General features: G+C 39.3%; 1 protein-coding gene across 1 annotated transcript in view; it reads left to right on the top strand.

Annotated features, from left to right (window-relative positions):
* Positions 1–23240, top strand: part of LOC124712311 (dnaJ homolog subfamily B member 13-like) — a gene marked incomplete at its 5' end in the record, with an annotated part of 98772 nt that overhangs the window by 35214 nt on the left and 40318 nt on the right. Inside the window, one exon of the mRNA XM_047242603.1 lies at positions 5734–5878. Coding sequence (XP_047098559.1) covers positions 5734–5878 — 145 coding nt within the window. The remainder of the gene's footprint in view (positions 1–5733; positions 5879–23240) is intronic.

Here is a 23240-nt window from a genome sequence, read left to right as displayed (position 1 = left end):
AATTAATAGGCACTTTGAGACAGGAGTAGGATGTCAGAAATTTGAAAACTTTTGTAAGCGGTGCCAGTTATTAGAGGGTAAGAGTTTTAGTTTTGGAGGTGGAGTGTAGATAATTGGAGTTCCATAGTAATAATGTCATCACAAACAAGTATGTGGTACCCTGTCAGAGGCAGAACCACCTATCAAAGCATTCTTATAATATACCAGCTGTGATAGCTGTGTTCGGATGAGGGCTGAGTTGGCATCCCTTCGCTCACAGCTGCAAGCAGCGCTGACTTCAGTCATGCAGCTTGAGGCTGTTGCCAATGGGCACCACTGTGGGAAGCCGGACTTGGGTATCACGGGGATGTCAACCTCGTCCCGTCTGTTCCCAGATCGGTCTGCCGCTGTGGTTGCCCTGGTTGCTGCCCGAAAGACATCCCCGGAGGCTGATCAGAAAGCCTCCCCGGTCCATCTGACAAACAGGTTTCAGGCACTGTCTCTGGCTGAGCCAGATGCAGCTGCCAGCCCTGTTTCAGAGGATGATTCTCAGCCTTCAAGGTCCGGGCAATCACAGAGGGTAGTTGGGAGCTCCAATGTTAGGTGCGTAATGGGGCCCCTTAGGGATATGGCGGCTAAGGAGGGGAAGAAATCCAGTGTGCACTCTGTGTGCATTCCGGGTGGAGTCATTCCTGATGTGGAAAGGGTCATTCCAGATGCCATGAAGAGCACAGGGTGCAGCCAGTTGCAGGTGGTGGCACATGTCGGCACTAATGACATGTGTCGCTTTGGATCTGAGGAAATTCTCTCTGGATTCCAGCGGCTAGCTGATTTGGTGAAGGCTGCCGGTCTTGCTTATGAGATGAAGGCAGAGCTCACCATCTGCAGCATCGTTGACAGAACTGACTGCGGACCTTTGGTGCAGAGCTGGTTGGAGGGTCTGAATCAGAGGCTCAGACGGTTTTGTGACCGTGTTGGCTGCAGATTCCTTGACTTGCGCCATAGGGTGGTGGGGTTTCGGGTTCCGCTGAATAGGTCAGGAGTTCACTACACTCAGTTGGCAGCTACACGGGTAGCAGAGGCTGTGTGGTGTGGACTGGGCGGTTTTTTTAGGTTAGAAGGCCTCGGGCAAGTACGGGGTGGGTTGCAATCTCAAAGGGTGCATGGCAAATACAAGACGTGCTTGGATCAAGGAACAGTCGGAATTGTAGTTGTAAATTGTTGTAGTTGTGCTGGGAAAGTCCCTGAGTTTCAAGCGCTAATAGAAAGCACAGAAGCTGAAATCGTTATAGGTACAGAAAGCTGGCTAAAGCCTGAAGTAAGTTCTGCAGAAATTCTTACGAAGTCTCAGACGGTGTTCAGGAAAGATAGATTAGGCAGAATTGGTGGTGGAGTGTTTGTGTCTGTCAGTGGTGGTTTATCTTGTAGTGAAGTCGAAGTAGATACTCCGTGCGAATTGGTATGGGTGGAGGTTATACTTAGCAGCCGAACTAAGTTAATAATTGGCTCCTTCTACCGACCCCCAGACTCCGATGATATAGTTGCTGAACAGTTCAGAGAAAATTTGAGTCTCGTAACAAATAAATACCCCACTCATATGGTTATAGTTGGTGGGGACTTCAACCTTCCCTCAATATGTTGGCAAAAATACTTGTTCAAAACCGGTGGTAGGCAGAAAACATCTTCCGAGATTGTCCTAAATGTTTTCTCCGAAAATTTTTTCGAGCAGTTAGTCCACGAACCCACGCGAATTGTAAATGGTTGCGAAAACACACTTGACCTCTTAGCCACAAACAATCCAGAGCTGATAGAGAGCATCATGACTGATACAGGGATTAGTGATCACAAGGTCGTTGTAGCTAGGCTCAATACCATTTCTTCCAAATCCACCAGAAAAAAACGCAAAATAATTTTATTTAAAAAAGCAGATAAAGTGTCACTAGAAGCCTTCCTAAGAGACAATCTCCATTCCTTCCCAACTGGCTATGCAAATGTAGACGAGATGTGACTCAAATTCAAAGATATAGTAGCAACAGCAATTGAAAGATTCATACCTCATAAATTGGTAAGAGATGGAACTGATTCCCCATGGTACATGCAATAGGTCCAAATGCTGTTGCAGAGGCAACGGAAAAAGCATGCGAAGTTCAGAAGAACGCGAAATCCCGAAGATTGGCTAAAATTTACAGACGCGTGAAATTTGGCACGGACTTCGATGCGAGATGCCTTTAATAGGTTCCACAACGAAAAAATTGTCTCGAAATTTGGTAGAAAATCTGAAGAAATTTTGGTCATGTGTAAAGTACACAAGCAGCAAGATGCAGTCAATACCTTCAGTGCACAGTGTCGATGGTACTGTTACCGACGACTGTGCTGCTAAAGCGGAGTTATTGAACGCAGTTTTCTGAAATTCCTTCACCAGGGAAGACGAATGGAATATTCCAGAATTTGAAACACGAACAGCTGCTAGCATGAGTTTCTTAGAAGTAGATACCTTAGGGGTTGTGACACAACTCAAATCGCTTGATAAGGGCAAGTCTTCAGGTCCAGATTGTATACTGATTAGGTTCCTTTCAGATTACGCTGATACAATAGCTTCCTACTTAGCAATCATATACATCTGCTCGCTCACCGATAGATCTGTACCTACAGATTGGAAAATTGCGCAGGTCGCACCAGTGTTTAAGAAGGGTAGTAGGAGTAATCCATCGAACTACAGACCTATATCATTGAAGTCGGTTTGCAGTAGGGTTTTGGAGCATATACTGTATTCAAACATTATGAATCACCTCGAAGGGAACAATCTATTGGTACATAATCAGCATGGTTTCAGAAAACATCGTTCTTGTGCAACGCAGATAGCTCTTTATTCGCACGAAGTAATGGCCGCTATCAACAGGGGATCTCAAGTTGATTCCGTATTTCTAGATTTCCGGAAAGCTTTTGACAGCGTTCTTCACAAGCGACTTCTAATCAAGCTGCGGGCCTATGGGGTATCGTCTCAGTTGTGCAACTGAATTCGTGATTTCCTGTCAGGAAGGTCGCAGTTCATAGTAATAGAGGCAAATCATCGAGTAAAACTGAAGTGATATCAGGTGTTCCCCAGGGAAGCGTCCTGGGACCTCTGCTGTTCCTGATATATATAAATGACCTGGGTGACAATCTGAGCTCTTCTCTTAGCTTGTTCGCAGATGATGCTGTAATTTACTGTCTAGTAATGTCATCCGAAGACCAGTATCAGTTGCAAAGCGATTTAGAAAAGATTGCTGTATGGTGTGGCAGGTGGCAGTTGACGCTAAATAACGAAAAGTGTGAGGTGATCCACATGACTTCCAAAAGAGATCCGTTGGAATTCGACTACTCAATAAATAGTACAATTCTCAAGGCTGTCAATTCAACTAAGTACCTGGGTGTTTAAGTTACGAACAACTTCAGTTGGAAAGACCACATAGATAATATTGTGGGGAAGGCGAGCCAAAGGTTGCGTTTCATTGGCAGGACACTCAGAAGATGCAAAAAGCCCACTAAAGAGACAGCTTACACTACACTCGTTCGTCCTCTGTTAGAATATTGCTGCACGGTGTGGGATCCTTACCAGGTGGGACTGACGGAGGACATCGAAAGGGTGCAAAAAAAGGCAGCTCGTTTCGTATTATCACGTAATAGGGGAGAGAGTGTGGCAGATATGATACGCGAGTTGGGATGGAAGTCATTAAACCGAAGACGTTTTTCATCGCGGCGAGATCTATTTACGAAATTTCAGTCACCAACTTTCTCTTCCAAATGCAAAAATATTTTGTTGAGCCCAACCTACAAAGGTAGGAATGATCATCAAAATAAAATAAGAGAAATCAGAGCTCGAACAGAAAGGTTTAGGTGTTCGTTTTTCCCGCGAGCTGTTCGGGAGTGGAATGGTAGAGAGATAGTATGATTGTGGTTCGATGAACCCTCTGTCAAGCACTTAAATGTGAATTGCAGAGTAGTCATGTAGATGTAGATGTAGATACTGTAACATCTGTATGGCACATTGCCATGAAATAACTGTCCACTAACTGATATGTTAACCTGTGGCCAAGAGCAGAGTTGACTATCCACTGGTGGGACAGGCTGGAAGCACAACTTGCTTGACTTCAATTGTTACTTCACAATTTGTGTCACCCAGATCCTCCCTGCTCCCTACCCCAATACCAGATCCTCTGAACTGCATAGACAGGTATTGTCCTTATAACAAGTTCTTTGATCCCACAATACCCCTGGTTTCACTAGCAAATGTCCCACAACCATCCCCAGCTCTGTCCCCAATGCCTTGCTTCACTGTTTCTACACTTACACCCTCCTCTCCATAGTGTCTGTCTTTCTCTGTTTTATCTCCTCCTTCCCAGACCAGTCCGCTATAGCATTGTGCCTCTCACTCAATTTCCTCTGTTTGTATCAGAGTGGGCTCACCAATGCTACATTTTCATCTTGTGCACTTACTGTTTCTCTCTCCCAGCTGTTCTTCCTTGAAGCCTTCTCTGTCACTCTTTGAATTCTTTCTTCCCTCAGTCACTCCATCTGATACAGCCCCTCACCACACTTGATATGCAGTGCCAGTTCACAGTAGTCACTCATGATATGTTGTCATGCAGGTATATGCAATCCTGTATAGTCACACAAGAAACAGTGGAAATATCTTAAACTTCCTAAAGACATTTTTTACATGGGCAGCGCAAATCTGTATGTATAACTACCTTAAGTTTATTGAAGTCTGCTTTGGACTGACTTTGCCAGATATAATATGTTAATGGTCAAAGAACTTTTAGCATTGTACTCAATAATGGCACAAAAGTTGAAACCTAGCTAGTACACTAGATAAATACAGTAATACACAGTCAAATGGTTGTTTTTTCTTACAAAAAATATTGCATGACTGTGGCTGAAAAATATCAAAAACTTTTTAAAAAGCTTTTGCCTGGTTGCAGCATTCTCTGTAGTGTAATTTATTCAAACATGTTTTATATTCTTTTGTTGAAAGACTCAGTATTTTGCTTTTCATAATCACACTCTTATTCAGTATTTTGCTTTAATATAAGTGTAAGTGCTTCATGAGGGTCATTATTTTTATACAGTTGATGAATTTTGAACAGCAGCTTAAAACTCAACCACCCATCCATGAGTCTGGAGATTTTTGCAAAGGTGGTGGTAAATTATTCGCTGCAGACAGAAAAGAAGGTGATATTATTAAGTTAATGTAGAAGTACTAATTATCCAGTTTTGTCATTCAATTTAGCAACCTTTTGGAAGACTTTCATTTATTGAAATTTGTAGTTTTATAATATCCTTCAAAAGTCACTCTTTTGTCTAAAGCAAAAGTATTCAGAAAAAATAAAGTAGCAAAACCAAAATTTTCAATTTGGCAGATGAAGATACAAAATGGTTCAAAATTCTTAAGTTGTAACATGAAAAATTCATACAATAAAAGAACATGAAAGTTCTTAGTTATATATACTATATTCTGACAATTTATGAAGAAAGTAATAAATATCATATAAAAATGTGAACAGTGATAGGGAGACAGAAGCAAAGTAATAATGGAAAAAATGAAGGAAAGAAACCTGAGGAAGGGAATGATGAAATGGACAGGAAAGAAAATAGTATAAACTAAAATCATGTTAATAGAAAGACTTACATATATGTTGGATCTGTGGAGTCCCAATTGCCAGAAAAGGTCGTTCACTGCTTTAAGAAACTTCACTATAAATTGTATCTTCACAGGGAATTTTTTGGTACAGATAGTCCTTTTGCTGACTTACTAGATGCTGTCACATTCCCAAAGCCAATATACAGGACGCCTGAGCTCTGCGGTTATAAGAAGAAAGAAGACACCATATACAGGCCTCTACATCTGACTCTGGAAGAAGTAAGTTACTTCAACCTACATAAATACAAAAAATCTTTTATTAAAATGTGAAACACTCTGCTATTTCTGTGTGATACAATAAACTGCATTAACATAATTTAGTAATAACTACGATCTTACTAACATTTAATTTTTTCGCAGGCTAAACAATTTTGTAGTGGCACAGGGAAATATGGTAATATTGTCTCATTGCTAATTAGTTTTTCAATAGTATGCTTTATGTTTGTTCCCAAGACAGATGAGGAATCCATAAACAAAGCCAAGTTTGTTGTGAGTGGAACACTGAATAAACACCAATAACAATGACTAGAAATTCAATGCCCATAGCAGATAGGGCACATACTAAAGAAGACTGATTCACAGCTGTTTGCCTAGCCCCATTGCTGCGAGCAACTGGGCCTATGTAACTCGATGCTCACACCTGTGGTGGCTCTCATCAGTCACAAGTTGTAGTGCCACCAAACATCTGGCAGGGGCATTAAAATATCTAATGTCCAAACTAATGTTATTTTTGGCTATGTCATATGTAAGATCACCAGGTGGTATCATTATTTATTTCACAACATCTTACTGAACTGAACTGCTTTTCAGGAAATGGTTGGTGTCATAGCCTTAGCACAAAGTGCTGTAACATAGTAAAATGTTTTATTATATGATATTCCCCTTATTCTATGTCTACCATTTTTAATTCTACTTAACTTGTGTGAAATTTTAGTGCATAGTGATCTTCCCACAACATTTTTATTCAATGACCCCAATATGTAACCACAGATTGTTTTGTATTTTGTATTCACACTATGTTATGCCTGGTATGTACTTGAAACTCACTTAAAATGACTACAAAGCCAAAATTGTACAGTACTGTTAGCTGCAAAATAAAAGGATATTTAGTCCAACCACAGACATCAGTCATTGAAACAGATTGTTGTAATTCATAAAATTTGTTTTAATAATTGCCCCTGTTGCAGTTAAAATATTGGCAGGTTCTATGTTGAAGTTACAAGTCCTTCAGCATGCAATAATTATTATTCTACTTCCATGTCAAAAATGTGAAATAAATTACTCACTTTCACAAAAAATTTAATTTAAAAAAATATTATTTTCACTGTTAGATTGTACATAATTTGTACTAGGATCATTTTAAGTTTGTAGCCACCACCACATACATTGATTCTCATAGTCATGCAAGTAAACATCATTTGCACCATCCGGTGAAGCTGTTGAGTGAAGTGGTATAGTGTCTGTGAAGTTGTGATGTATGTTAACAACTGAGTCATGGCAATCACTGGATTCTGCATTTGCCACTGTGTTTTCCTGTGTTTTATCTGCTTCTGTTTACTCTTTGAATTTTATAATTTTTTTATGTTCTTTTGTTGTCAGATTTTGGAGTTGCTCTTAGCAACTAAGCCTTTCTAGCTCTCTAATTGATTCACATTACAATAAAGTTGCATCAGGTATATTTTTGGTACACACAACTGAACATTATTTCAAGTATGGGAGTAAACACCTTATGGTGCAGCCAACTGATGTTGCAAGTAAAGGTGATTATTGCTATGCAAACAAAGGTGCATCTGGGTGCTATTGCAGAATTGGCAGACCACACTCATGAAGCTATCACTCTGAGCCAGGATAGTGCTGTGTCAATGCCAGGTAGTACCACGATGCGGCACCTCTTCATAAGAAAGGGGACAAGAGTGACTTAAATAATTGTAGATCAATCTCATTGCTCACTTCATTTTCTAAAATATTCGAAAAAGTTATGTATTGAAGAGTAGTCTCACATTTAAATGAAAATAATTTACTCAGCATGTCACATCTCGGATTCCGGATGGGTTACTCGACTGAGAATGCTATCTACACATTTACCCATAAAATAGTACTAGCCCTAAATAATAAATTATCGCCAGTTGGTATTTTTTGTGATCTCTCCAAGGCATTTGACTGTGTGGATCATGTCACACTCTTAGAAAAACTAAGGTTTTATGCAATTGGAGGCTATACACACAGCTGGTTTGAATCATATTTAATGAACAGAAAGCAAAAAGTTATGCTGAATAGCACAAATACGTTGGTAGGGTGGGAAATTGTAGTGAATGGGGAGTTATCACAAAGGGAGTCCCACAGGGTTCAATTTTAAGTCCTCTGCTGTTCCTTATTCATGTGAATGACCTCCCACTTAACGTTCAGCAAGTGGAACTAGTACTTTTTGCAGATGACACGAGTCTTATTATAAATCCCATTCCAGAAAAAGCAGCTGAAGATATTATTAAGGATGCCTTTCAAAGAATTATTAAGTGGTTCTCAGAAAATAGGCTCTCTCTTAGTTTTGAAAAAACTCACTATATTCAGTTCTGTACACCAAATAGAGTCATACCAACAATTGATGTAGCATATGAACAGGGCTCAGTTAACAGGGTAGTTTTCTCCAAATTTTTGGGTGTTCACATTGATGACAACTTAAACTGGAAGAAGCATATTACTGAGCTTCTCAAACAACTAAGTTTAGCTTCTTCCACTCTTTGTATAATCACTAGTCTTGGTAATAAACAGATCAGCCTCCTAACGTACTTTGCAAATATCCACACAGACAGCAGTGGTCAGTAATTGGTGCCACTGACTGGCTGACAGCATAACAACATGTGTTCATAACTGGCAGAGTATCTGCTTGGCTTCAACCTGAGTATTCTGACGATGCCAGTGCATTGTTGTATCCCACCAACAGCATGTTGTCTGTTCACAGCAAGCAAATCTGCCATTGCAGTATACGGTAGACAATGAGAGGTTTTAAACTTAGGACTACACTGTCAGTTTTTGTGGGATTTTACAGTATGTTTTTGCACACTACGAACTCTAACCAGGTCTGGCCTACATTCAATTAGAGGACAGTGTTACAGGTCTTGCAGCCACTGGGTACCATCGTAACACTAGAGAACATGATGTCAAGGTAATACAGGTCATTGACAAAGCATACCACTCATTACTCCCAGAGTTTCCGACCTTGGTGGGACCTCCAGGGACACCACAACAAGTCTTACATGACACTTTACATCACATAGAAATGACAGATGACCTGCCTGTGTCTTGTTGGCTTAGAAGGTTAGCACCATGATGCCTTGCCATCACCAAGGCTTAATTTAACATCAGACCTTCAAATAGCCCATGGGCATCTGCTGTGCATGTAGTTCCTAAAAAAGGGAGGAGCCTGCCATTCACATGATGATTATCATACACTGCATGCTCAAACCATATCTGATTGCTATCACATGTGATTGTTGACGGACTACAACTATGCATTGCACTAGGTGACAATATTCATTATATCAATTGTGCAAAGGCCTAGACTCAGATTCCTGCGGCAGCAGAGGATATACCAAAGACCATAAGCATCATGCCATGTGGGTTATTTGATAGCAAAATCATGAAATTTGGACTCTGCAATGCTGTGCAAACCTGGCAGTGATTTATCGACTCCATCTTTCATGGGCTCCTGTTTTGCTTTGTGTTCTTAGATGATGTGCTTGTGTTTTTGTCATGCATGGACCATCATCTCAGAAAGGTTTTCCAGCATTTATAATGTTACAGTGAGTTGTTTAACATGGCCAAATGCATGTGTGAATGGCCAGACATTGAATTTCTCGGACACCAAATATCCACCGCAGGCACATTTTCACTGAAATGAAAGCTTGGAGCCATTTTGTAGCTTACTAGACTGACTACAACTAAAGAACTTCATAGATTCTTGTTTAATTTTTGCCATCAGCATTTACCACGGGTGGTGAAACAAAAGAAACCATTGATCACAGCACTGGCTGCGCCAAAAGTCAAGACCAGTTCCCCAGTGCAGTGAGCCAAGGAGATGCACTCAGTGTTCAAAGTGATGAAACCATGCTTGACAAAAACAGTACTGTTGACATACCCCAAACTTGAGGTTCCTCTAGCAGTAGTGGTGGATACCAGTTGGTGAGCTATTGGCACAACTCTTCAACAATGGGTAGACAATGCATGGCAGCCACTTGTGTATTTTTCTCACAAAGTTACCACCAACACAACAGAAATTGAGTACCTATTATTGAGAGCTCTTGGCTATTTATGATGCCGACAAACATTTCAGATTGCAGATCAAATCAAGGGAATTTGTCATATACATCAATCGTAAGCCATCAACCAGTTTTAAACATGGCTGTTACTCAGCAACCATATACTAGTTTCAACATAGGATTATGCAGCCAAGGGTCTGTAGTTTTTGGATCCTTCATGCACTGTCTCATGTCAAAATATGATTTAACATAACTTGGCAAAAGTTTATTAAAATCGATAGCTACACCTGTGTTTAACAATTTTCTTCTTACGCCTTTGTACTTTGACACAGCGTTAGACACCTGGGCCAGTAGAATTCTTACAGTTTTAAACATGGCTGTTACTCAGCAACCGTATACTAGTTTCAATGTAGGATTATACAACCAACGAGTTGCAGATAATTTAGGTGCAGTGACCTAGGTTTCGACACCTACAAAGGGTACATCCATCAGAATGAACCTTTTGATAAACCCTATAAACCAATACATAGAAAATTTAGCATGGAAAAGTATATTAACCAAGATGACAATTGTCATGATGTATAATGGTTACTTACATAAAATTATATTGCAAGAAAGCAAAGATCAGAAATTAGAGCAGCTATGTTCAAATCAAAAACAAAATAAAACGTTCCAGCCTTTGCCACTTACACATTCAAGAGGAACATTACCACCTGCTCTCTGCATCAGTACAACCACTAGGAATTTATTTGCCAATTCAGCACTGATGTTCATCACATTTTCGGCATTAACAATTTTGTGGTAGACTGTTTGTCTCAAGTAGCCAGAATATCACGGCCTCTGGATGTTACAGAACTTGCTAAGGCTCAACAAGAGGATCCCAAGTTATGAAACCTGCTGCATGATGACACTGCAGACCTAAAGTTGTAACTATTCAACATTCCTGGAGAAGAAATTCATCTATACTGTGAATTAGTACACAGACAATCTTACCTCTTTGGACCAGTTGTATTCCTAAGGCAGGTGTTCAACAGTCTGCACAGCAACTGTCATCCCAGAGTGTGACCAATGTTCAAGTTGGTGTCACAGTGTTTTGTGTGGCCAGAAATGAAACAGTACTGCTGTGAGTGGACACAAACATGCCAACCCTGTAAGACTTCCCACCATGTGCATGTGCCGACAGGTGATTTTCCAGATGCGTACTCACCTTTCACTCCTGTTCACCTTGTTATTGCAGGATCGCCTCCCCTGTCAGTTGGCCAGTGATATTTACTGACTCTGATGGAGAGGTATAAATGATGCCCAGAGGCACTTCTGACTGATAACATATTGGCAGAAACTCTACCCTTCATGTTTGTATTGACACGGCTAGTGTGTTACAGTACCTAGCATGTTACAAATGTCCATTGCACACCACCACCAACAGGGGCCCACAGTTTGCATCAGACTTGTTTGCCCAGCTGGTGAAATTTTGTGGCTATATACACCATAAAAGAGCAAGTTATCATCCAGACAGCAACAGCATGATTGAAAGATGGTATTTGAACAATGAAGGCAGTGCTCCTGTGCCAGGCAAGTTCATGGACATCAGCACTTCCCATAGTTATGCTCAGCCTACAAATCACCTATAAACTTGACATAGACTCACCTGAGGCAGAGCTTGTTTACAGCATGACACTGTGCCTGCCTGGAGAGTCCTTTGACTCCTACTCTCTTAAGAGTGCAACACAGAATCAGTTTTTGCATTGTTTGCAAGAGCATATCAACCTGATCAAACCTCCCAAGGCCTCCAGGCTGGTTCTCCATCAACTTTTGCACACAGTGATCTCAAGAACTGTTCATATATAGTGCTGTGGTCAGACTCCCTATAGTGGACCCTTTTGCATTCTATGCGGAAGTATGTAGACTCTGGAAATAGGAGTGAACTCTTTGGAGTGTTAATTTTGTTATCTTTTTGTATGTTCTTTTCCTGTCAGGTTTTGTCGTTGGTCTTAGAAACTAAATGTGTATCACTCTCTAATTGATCAACATTACAGTAACATTCGATCCAGGATATTTTTGGCATACGTAACTGAACATTATTCCAAGTTCAGGAGCCTTCGGTACAATTAACCCATCAAGTCTTTGAAGATCTGACAATTGGTGCTGATTACAATAAAACTACTTGCAGTGTGAGATTTTTTGTTTATCAATGAATAAATATTACTTTAAAGCAGCATGAATTGCATCATTTGAACTCATATTCATACCTATGTGTCAGTTTGATTACTGTTGTAGTTAAAAAATTTACTTATTTTTGTACAATAGTTGTAAGCTATCTAAAGTAATTACTTCATTTTCTCACAATACTAATTGTAGGGTAGGAAAATACCAGTTGTTCCTCTGGTCTAGCATTTGTCCTTGAGTCTGGAAGTCACTTTAACTGTGAGTCAATAAGTGAGACATATGTTCATGTGAGCTGATTCTTGCTTAGTAAGTATGCAACTTCATGCTGACTTATGACCATGGAAGAAGGAAGGAAATAAGATTAGGGTTTAATGTTCTTTTGACAGTGCTCAATAAAGATGGAGCACAAGCTCAGATTGTTGTGTGGAGGGGAAGGATATCGGCTATGCCCTTCTGAAGGAACCATCCTGGCATTTACCTGGCACAGTTTAGGAAAATCACAGAAAACCTAAATCAGGATTATCACACACGTATTTGAACTGTTGTCCTTCCAAATGTGAGTCCATTGGACTAACCACTGCTCCACCTCACTAGGTACTTATGACCATGTCTACCAAACTACTACAAGGATTTTTTATGCAGATGATGGTGTGAAGAACTAAGTCTGTTGGATTGTAATGGTAATATGGTCTATCATGAGCAAAATGAATTTTAATTTGAAAAGGAACTACCAGATGCATGATAAAATACTAAATCAATCAGTAAAAAATATTTAATAGGAAGAAATGAAATGATTCAAGTAAGACAGGAAGGCTTCAGTGATATGACATATGTCGTAATGTATTCATATCAGGAGGAGAGAAAGTTTTGTTTGTCATAAATATCATTATCCTTCAAGTTAAAGGATAAAATGGCTATATCTGGAAAACTGCTCCTCTGTTCTGCATTAGGAAAAGTCGGAGAAGACTGTTCTGTCTTCAGTCTACAGTATACATTAAGTGTTAGATCTTGAAGAGTCATTCAGGCTAATCTTACCAGTCAAAATATTTGCCCCCCCCCCCCCCCTCCACCGACACCCCATTTCCCCTCTATAACAGCACACAGGTGAAGTGGTGTGTGTGTCTCAGTTGTACAATAGTTGTAAGCTGTATAAAGTAATTACTTTATTTTCTCACAATACTAATTGTAGGGTAGGAAAATACCAGTTGTTCCTCTGGTCTAGCATTTGTCCTTGAGTCTGGAAGTCACTTGGGACAACTGGAGTCAGCACTGTAAGAGGCATTGATATGGAAAAAAAACTATAATGGCAGGATGGAGCTATGATGATTGGATGTGCCCACAGCCACAATGTGAATGAAGCTGCCTGATTTGGCAAGCAGTGAGAAACTGCTTTGAGTGAGAGTGTTTGGTGCCATGTACCAGAGAGACCAAAGATACCTTAATTACTATCCTCTCTCAGGGACAATGTGTCCTCTGCAGAAAGTACAGGATTTATCATCACTTGTCCACCTGATTATAAACAGTGTGACATTGATAGGTCTGGGTTCCTGTACAAGGAAGGGAGCTGGGATAACTTGGGGTATTACCTGTTGTTGTTGATGTGGTCTTCAGTCCTGAAACTGGTTTGATGCAGCTCTCCAAGCTACTCTATCCTGTGCAAGCTTCTTCATCTCCCAGTACCTACTGCAACCTACATCCGTCTGAATCTGCTTAGTATATTCATCTCTTGGTCTCCCTCTCTGATTTTTACCCTCCACGCTGCCCTCCAGTACTAAATTGGTGATCCCTTGATGCCTCAGAACATGTCCTACCAACCAGTCCCTTCTTCTTGTCAAGTTGTGTCACAAACTCCTCTTCTATCCAATTCTATTCAATACCTCCTCATTAGTTATGTGATCTACCCATCTAATCTTCAGCATTCTTCTGTAGCACCACATTTTGAAAGCTTCTATTCTCTTCTTGTCTAAACTCTTTATCATCCATGTTGCACTTCCATACATGGCTACACTCCATACAAATACTTTCAGAAATGACTTCCTGACACTTAAATCTATACTCGATGTTAACAAATTTCTCTTCTTCAGAAACACTTTCCTTGCCATTGCCAGTCTACATTTAATATCCTCTATCCTTTGACAATCATCAGTTATTTTGCTCCCCAAATAGCAAAACTCTTTTACTACTCACTTCTTAATGTAATTCCCTCAGCATCACCCGATGTAATTCGACTACATTCCATTATCCTCGTTTTGTTTTTGTTGATATTCATCTTATATCCTCCTTTCAAGACACTGTCCATTCCGTTCAACTGCTCTTCCAAGTCCTTTTCTGTCTCTGTCAGTATTACAATGTCATCGGCGAACCTCAAAGTTTTTATTTCTTCTCCATGGATTTTAATACCTACTCCGAATTTTTCTTTTGTTTCCTTTACTGCTTGCTCAATATACAGATTGAATAACATCAGAGAGAGGCTACAACCCTGTCTCACTCACTTCCCAACCACTGTTTCCCTTTCATGTCCCCCGACTCTTACAACTACCATCTGGTTTCTGTACAAATTGTAAATAGCCTTTCGCTCCCTGTATTTTACCCCTGCCACCTTCAGAATTTGATAGAGAGTATTCCAGTCAACACCGTCAAAAGCTTTCTCTAAGTCTACAAATGCTAGAAATGTAGGTTTGCCTTTCCTTAATCTATTTTCTAAGATAAGTTGTAGGGTCAGTATTGACTCACATGTTCCAACATTTGTACGGAATTCAAACTGATCTTCCCCAAGGTCAGCTTCTATCAGTTTTTCCATTCGTCTGTAAAGAATTCGTGTTAGTATTTTGCAGGTGTGACTCATTAAACTGATAGTTTAGTAATTTTCACATCTGTCAACACCTGCTTTCTTTGGGATTGGAATTATTATATTCTTCTTGAAGTCTGAGGGAATTTCGTCTGTCTCATACATCTTGCTCACCAGATGATAGAGTTTTGCCAGGACTGGCTCCCCCAAGGCTGACAGTAGTTCTAATGGAATGTTGTCCACTCCCGGAGTCTTGTTGGAATGTTGTCCACTCCCGGGGCCTTGTTTCGTCTCAGGTCTTTCAGTGCTCTGTCCAACTCTTCACGCAGTATCATATCTCCCATTTCATCTTCATCTACATCCTCTTCCATTTCCATAATATTGTCCTCAAGTACATCGTCCTTGTATAGACCCTCTTTATACTCCTTCCACCTTTCTGCTTTCCCTTCTTTGCTTAGAATTGGGTTTCCATCTGAGCTCTTGATATTCATACAAATGGTTCTCTTTTCTCCATAGGTCTGTTTAATTTTCATGTAGGCAGTATCTACCTTACCTCTAGTGAGATAAGCCTCTACATCCTTACATTTGTCCTCTAGCCATCCCTGCTTAGCCATTTTGCACTTCCTGTCGATATCATTTTTGAGACATTTGTATTCCTTTTTGCCTGCGTCACTTACTGCATTTTTATATTTTCTCCTTTCATCAATTAAATTGATCCTCTGCTGCTTTCATTACTTCATCCCTCAAAGCTACCCATTCTTCTTCTACTGTATTTCTTTCCCCCATTCCTATCAATTGTTCTCTTATGCTCTCCCTGAAACTCTGTACAACCTCTGGTTTAGTCAGTTTATCCAGGTCCCATCTACTTACATTCACACATTTTTGCAGTTTCTTCAGTTTTAATCTACAGTTCATAACCAATAGATTGTGGTCAGAGTCCACATCTACCCCTGGTAATGTCTTCCAATTTAAAACCTGGTTCCTAAATCTCTGTCTTACCATTATATAATCTATCTGATGCCTTCTAGTATCTCCAGGTTTCTTCCATGTATACAACCTTCTTTCAAGTTTCTTGAACCAAGTGTTAGTTATGATTAAATTATGCTCTGTGCAAAATTCTACCAGGCAGCTTCCTCTTTCATTTCTTACCCTCAATCCATATTCACCTACTACGTTTCCTTCTCTCCCTTTTCCTACTACTGAATTCCAGTCACCCATGACTATTAAATTTGCGTTTCCCTTCACTATCTGAATAATTTATTTATCTCATCATACATCTCATCAGCTTCTTCGTCATCTGCAGAGCTAGTTGGCATATAAACTTGTACTACTGTAGTAGGCGTGGGCTTCGTGTCTATCTTGGCCACAATAATGCGTTCACTATGCTGTTTGTAGTAGCTTACCCACACTCCTATTTTTTTATTCATTATTAAACCTACTCCTGCATTACCCCTGTTTGATTTTGTATTTATAACCCTGTATTCACCTGACCAAAAGTCTTGTTCCTCCTGCCACCGAACTTCACTAATGCCCATTAGATCTAACTTTAGCCTATCCATTTCCCTTTTTAAATTTTCTAACGTACCTGCCCGATTAAGGGATCTGACATTCCAGCTCCGATCCGTAGAACGCCAGTTTTCTTTTTCCTGATAATGATGTCCTATTGAGTAGTCCCCGCCCAGATATCTGAATGGGGGACTATTTTACCTCCGGAATATTTTACCCAAGAGGACGCCATCATCATTTAACCATACAGTAAAGCTGCATACCCTTGGGAAAAATTACGGTTGTAGTTTCCCCTTGTTCTCAGCTGTTCGCAGTACCAGCACTGCAAGGCCATTTTGGTTAATGTTACATGGCCAGATGAGTCAATCATCCAGACTGTTGGCCCTGCAACTACTGAAACGGCTGCTGCCCCTCTTCAGGAACCACACATTTGTCTGGCCTCTCAGCAGATACCCCTCCATTGTGGTTGCACCTATCATACGCCTACCTGTATTGCTGAGGCACACAAGCCTCCCCACCAACGGCAAGGTCCATGGTTCATGGACAAATTTGAGCTGCTGTCTTCCACTGAAACTAAAACAGCCAGTGAGACACACTTCACTTGTAGGGAAATCTGCAATGTCTAAAACAAGGAAAAAGTAAATGTAAAAAGTTAGGGGTTTGGTAATTGCCACCAGGTCAGACATGCAGCAAATAATTGTGCCCCTTAGGAAACGGCAGCAGTGGATGAGATGGATCATCTTTGTCTCAGTGTTGTATGCCTGAAGGCATCTTTTAACATGCTGAAGAATTCATTTTGGTAGCCATTGAGAGAACTGGATGAAACCAACTGCAGAATGTGGTATACTTTTGGATGAACAACACGTATTGTCTGTGTTCCAAGGTCATACTTGGTTCCTTCCCATGACTGGAAGAGAAGGCCAGCCTTTCTCAGAGAGTTTTAACAAAGCTCATAGTCTGGAATACTGTTCCCAGGGCTGACCAGTGCCATTGTTTCTTAGGCAAGTGGAAGGCTTGAACTAGAGGCTTCAAACATTCTCTGACAAGCTAGGTTTTGACTTCTTGGATATGTGTCATAGGGTTGAGAGTAGCAGGGTTCTCCAAAGCGGGTCAGATGCACTACACATGAGAGGCTATTGCCCAATTAATTTACACTTTGTTGGGTGCACACAAGTTTTTGGTTAGCTTAGACAACTATCCCTCCATTTTAGATAATGATAGCTTTAAGGCACTTTGTAGTATTAGTGTAAGACCTAAAGAAATGACCCCCACAGATGAAACAATTGAAAAATCCCAACAAATCCAGAAGTTGAAGCAGTACTGAAAAGCACTGTATCTCATATAATACTAGATGCAGAGAGATGTCTATAATCAAAATTGACAGCAGTAAAACTTTTTGAGCAAATCTAAGAATATGTCAGAAGGATAAGGTAATGAGAAACACTGGTGGTGTATTTGTCACAGTAGACAAGAAACTGAAATCCACATGTATAGGAATTGAAGCTGCATGGAAGATTATTTGGGCAAGACTCAGTATCAACATGGGTGGCAATAAAATTCCCTTTTTTTTAGATTAGATTAGATTTACTTTCATTCCAATTGATCCGTAGTGAGGAGGTCCTCCTGGATGTGGAACATGTCAGAAAAACAACAATACATGACAAATATTTACAACTAAAACAAATAAGCTAATGTACCATTCCACAGGTCCCAAGTGGAATGATCGTCATTTTTAATGAACACTAAGAGTCATTTTACAAATACTAATGCACTGAATTTAAAATAAAAAACGTTTTTTATTTATTTATAAGGTAATAAACATGTAATACAACTACTGTAATACTTATTTACAATGAACACATTACTGCACTGAAATGGTGCAGAAGTTAGATTATACTTACACACACACACACACACACACACAAATTTTCAGTGAACACATTACTGCACTGAAATTGTGCAGAAGTTATGTTGTACTTATATACAAATCAGTTGGTTTTACTAAGAAATTCATCAATGGAGTAGAAGGAGTTGGCCACCAATAAATCCTTTAGGCTTCTCTTAAACTGAATTTCATTGGTTGTTAAGCTTTTTATGGCTGCTGGCAAGTTATTGAAAATGTGTGTTCCTGAATAATGCACACCTTTTTGTACAAGACTAAGTGACTTTAAATTCTTGTGAAGATTATTCTTATTTCTAGTATTGATTCCATGAATTGAGCTGTTGGTTTGAAAAAGTGATATATTTTTAATGACAAATTTCATTAAGGAATAAATATACTGGGAAGCTGTAGTTAGTATCCCTAGTTCCCTAAACAGGCTTCTGCAGGATGTTCTTGAGTTCACACCACATATAATTCTTACTGCACGTTTTTGTGCCCGGAAAACTTTAGCTTGGCTTGATGAATTACCCCAAAAAATAATCCCATATGACATTATGGAATGAAAGTAAGCATAGTATGCCAGCTTTTTCATTTTTATATCCCCTACGTCTGACAAAATTCGCATTGCAAACAGAGATTTGTTAAGACGCTTCAGCAGTTCTGTGGTGTGCTCCTCCCAATTGAATTTATTATCAAGCTGTAATCCCAAGAATTTAACACTGTCCACTTCTTCTATCTTCTTGTCATCATATGTTAGACATATACTCTTGGGACACCCCTTACAAGTTCTGAACTGCATGTAGTGTGTTTTTTCAAAGTTTAGTGACAAAGAATTGGCTAGGAACCAGTGATTAATGTCCACAAATATTTTATTGGCTGATCTTTCTAAGACTACACTTGATTTGCTATTTATTGCAATGTTTGTATCATCGGCAAACAAAACAAACTTGGCATCTGGTAATGTTACTGATGAAAGGTCATTGATATACACAAGAAAAAGTAAGGGCCCCAAAATGGAACCTTGTGGGACCCCACATGTAATTAGTTCCCAGTTGGATGATGCCTGATAGACATGTATCAAGCTCTTTCCTAATAACACCCTTTGTTTCCTGCCAGAGATATAAGATTTGAACCATTTTGCAGCATTTCCTGTTACACTATAATATTCTAGTTTACTTAAAAGGATATTGTGATTTACACAGTCAAATGCCTTTGATAGATCACAAAATATACCAGTTGCCTGCAATTTTTTGTCTAATGAATTAAGCACATTTTCACTGTAAGTGAAGATAGCCTTCTCAATATCAGAACCTTTTAGAAATCCAAACTGTGACTTTGACAGTATGTTATTTGAGATAAGATGGTTATAAAGACGACGGTACATTACTTTTTCGAAAATTTTTGAGAATGCTGGTAACAGTGAAATTGGACGGAAATTTGATGCTATTTCTTTATCTCCCTTCTTAAACAGTGGCTTAACTTCAGCATATTTCAGCCATTCAGGAAATATTCCACTGATAAACGACTGGTTACACAGATAGCTTAATATGTTACTTAGCTCAGAATCACATTCTTTAATTAACTTTGTTGATATTTCATCATACCCACTAGATGTTTTTGATTTTAAAGATTTTATGATGGACATTATTTCTGTTGGGGTAGTGAGGGTCAAATTCATATTATGGAAATTACTTGAAATGTCTGGTCTAAGGTAATCCATAGCAGCATCTACCGAACCTGACAACCCCATCTTTTCAGTAACAGTTATAAAATGTTTGTTAAAAAGTTCTGCAACACTATACACATCTGTCACCAATGTATCATTTACTCTTAATGCTATTTGTTCCTCTTCATGTCTGGTCCTACCGGTCTCCTCCTTCACTATATCCCATATTGTCTTTATTTTGTTATCTGATATGACTATCTTTTCCTTGTAATATATTTGCTTTGACATCCATATTACAGTCTTTAATATTTTGCAGTATTTCTTATAATGTGCTATAGCATCAACATTGGAAATGTTTCGGATTGACAGATACAGTTTTCTTTTTGTTTTACAAGATACCCTTATTCCTCGAGTAATCCATGGCTTCTTTGTAGATTTTCCTCTAACCTTGGTAAGTTTTGGGGGAAAGCAGTGTTCAAATAAGGTAAGCACTTTATTAGCAAAAATGTTATATTTTTCATTCATGCCTTGAGCACTGTAAACATCAGTCCAGTGAATGTCTCTGAGGAGTGTCCTAAAATAATCAATTTTTGGCTTACTGATTACCCTCTTGAGCTCAGATTTAACAGATTTTATATCCTGTTCAGTATTAACATTTAACAGAAGGAACTGCATGTCATGGTCTGAGAGGCCATTGGCTATTGGTTTTGTAATATAATTTTGTTCATTGGACTTTTCTATAAAGATATTATCAATGGCTGTTTGTGAGCAAGTGGCTATCCTAGTGGGGAACTTTACTGTGGGAATCAAGTTGAATGATAGTGTTACTAACTCAAATAAGTTCTTATTCGGAGAGTCTTTAAGGAAATCTACATTGAAATCACCAGCAACCACTATTTCTTTGTTTTTGGTTATTAAATGGGCCAGTACAGCTTCAAGGTGGTTTACAAACAGATTAAAGTTACCTGCAGGTGCTCGATATGGGACAAGACATATTTAGGAATAATGTTAAATGTTTTCTTCAAAAAATATTTGGAACAGAATGTTTGGAAGCCTTAGTGGCTTCCAAACATTCTGATGGAACTATATGTACAGGAATTATGTCCAAGTTTAAAGAATAGCTGGCCACACACTAGACAGATATGTATCTAGTAGAATAGTTCATGCTGCAAGGGAGCCTTCATAGTATATGGGGTGAGTCACTAACTATTGCCACCAAGAATAACTCCAAAAGTGTGATAGGAGCTGAAAAGTTTGGGGGACAAAAGTTGCATGGGACAACTGGGGCCACAATATGACATTGGTTTTTTGTTGCTAGGTGTGGTCACTTCAGTCAACTTTGTTTTTCTAAATAGGATGCTATAGTTTGGTACTTATTTTCTGATAGAAGCTATCAAGATGAATCCAATGATGTGTAACATTAAGGTCTTTGAAGGTCAGCCAAGGTCAAAAAGGTGGCATGAATGTCCATTTACAGAAGATGTTTAAAGTGATGACCATTGGTATCAATGCAGTTCTGCAATCTTCTTATCATGGACTGATTGGTATTCCTTATCACTTCAGCACTTATTGAAGCACATGCTCTGACAATTCTCTCTTGTATATTGCGCAAATAGTAAATATTCGCCAAATATGCCATATCCATCTAATGTGCCATTGACATGTAAACATATTTGACAGTTTCACAATACAACACTAATATAAACAGTAAGGCTAGTATCATCAAATCAAGCAAATGTGAATGATGTATTCCTCCAAAGAACAATTCGATATGCTTCTCATTTATGGAAAATGCCAACGAAATTCAGTGGGAGCTAGAGACTTATACACTGAAAGATATCCTCAGTGTACTCGCCCTACACATCATACATTTACATATGTGTATGATAAATTGAGAACAACTGGATCTTTAACACATCAGAAACAAATCTGGCAAAGGAAAGTTACTAACTGCGAGATGTAAATTGGTACTCTTGCCACTGTGGTTCGAGATCCTTGTGTTAGTTCACGTCAAATCGCAAGGGAAACTGGCCTCAGCCAGAGTAGCGTTGCTCGTGTTCTGCATTGCCATAAATATCATCCTTACCATATCAGTCTCCACCAAGGATTAACTGATACGGATTGTATTCGTCACATTGAATTCTGCCGATGGGCTCAACTTCAGATTCAGAGGGATGACACATTTATTAATTTGATTTTATTTACTGACGAGGCTATATTCACAGACAACAGAAATGTTAATTTGCATAACATGCATTATTGGGCAACTGAAAATCCATGTTGGCTGTGGCAAGCTGAACACCAAAAACTGTGGTTGGTGAATGTATGGTGTAGGATTCTGGAGGACAGAATTATAAGCCCCTATTTCATCCAAGGAAGTCTTCATGGTAGGAAGTACACCACATTCTGGCAAGAAACATTAGGTCTGTTGTTGGAAGAAATAACTTTACGAACAAGAAACAGAATGTGGTATGAGGGGTGTCCAGCATATTTTACAATGAAGGCTAGAAATGAGTTGCAGAGACAATTCCCAGATCGTTGGATTGGATGAGGAGAAGATGTGTGGTGGCTGGCTTGTTCTCCAGACTTGACACCTCTGGATTTTTTCTTGTGGGGATTTGTAAAAGACATTGTTTATAAAGATGTTACAACTACACCTGAAGATATGCGTGACAGAATTGTCAGAGCATGTGCCTCAATACGTGCTGATGTGATGGGGAATACCACTCAATCCATGATAAGAAGATTGTAGCACTGCATTGATACCAATGGTCATCACTTCGAACACCTTCTGTATATAGTTGACCTTCATATCTCTGACCATGACCCAACCTAGCAACAAAAAACCAATGTCATATTGTGGCCCCCTTTGTCACATGCAACATTTGTCCCACAAACTTTTCAACTACTATCATACATTTGGAATTATTCTAGGAGGTAATAGTGACACAACCTCTATAGTCAATGTACTGGCATAGGGCTATATATAAAGAAGTGCTGAATAAAACATGTTTGGCTGTTTGGAGGGGAAAGTATGAAACCTTCACTGATTGTAATAGGAGATATTTAAAGATCTGCCACAAAAACCAAAGGAATTCTGATCATGTGTAAAGGCTATCAATGGCACTAAAATTAATGTTCAGACACTCATGGATGAAACAGGAAATGAAATTGATGGTAAAAAATCAGAACTGGAAGTTCTGTTGAACTCTGTTTTCAAATATTCCTTTACAAAGGAAGAGACAGAAGTACTGCCCCAATTAAATCCTGAAACCACTGTAAAATGAGTGATGTATATATTAGTGTCAAAGGCATTG

The sequence above is a fragment of the Schistocerca piceifrons genome, chromosome 8 (assembly GCF_021461385.2).
Source record: "Schistocerca piceifrons isolate TAMUIC-IGC-003096 chromosome 8, iqSchPice1.1, whole genome shotgun sequence".
NCBI lineage: Eukaryota > Metazoa > Arthropoda > Insecta > Orthoptera > Acrididae > Schistocerca > Schistocerca piceifrons.
This window is presented reverse-complemented; position numbering and strand designations above follow the sequence as displayed.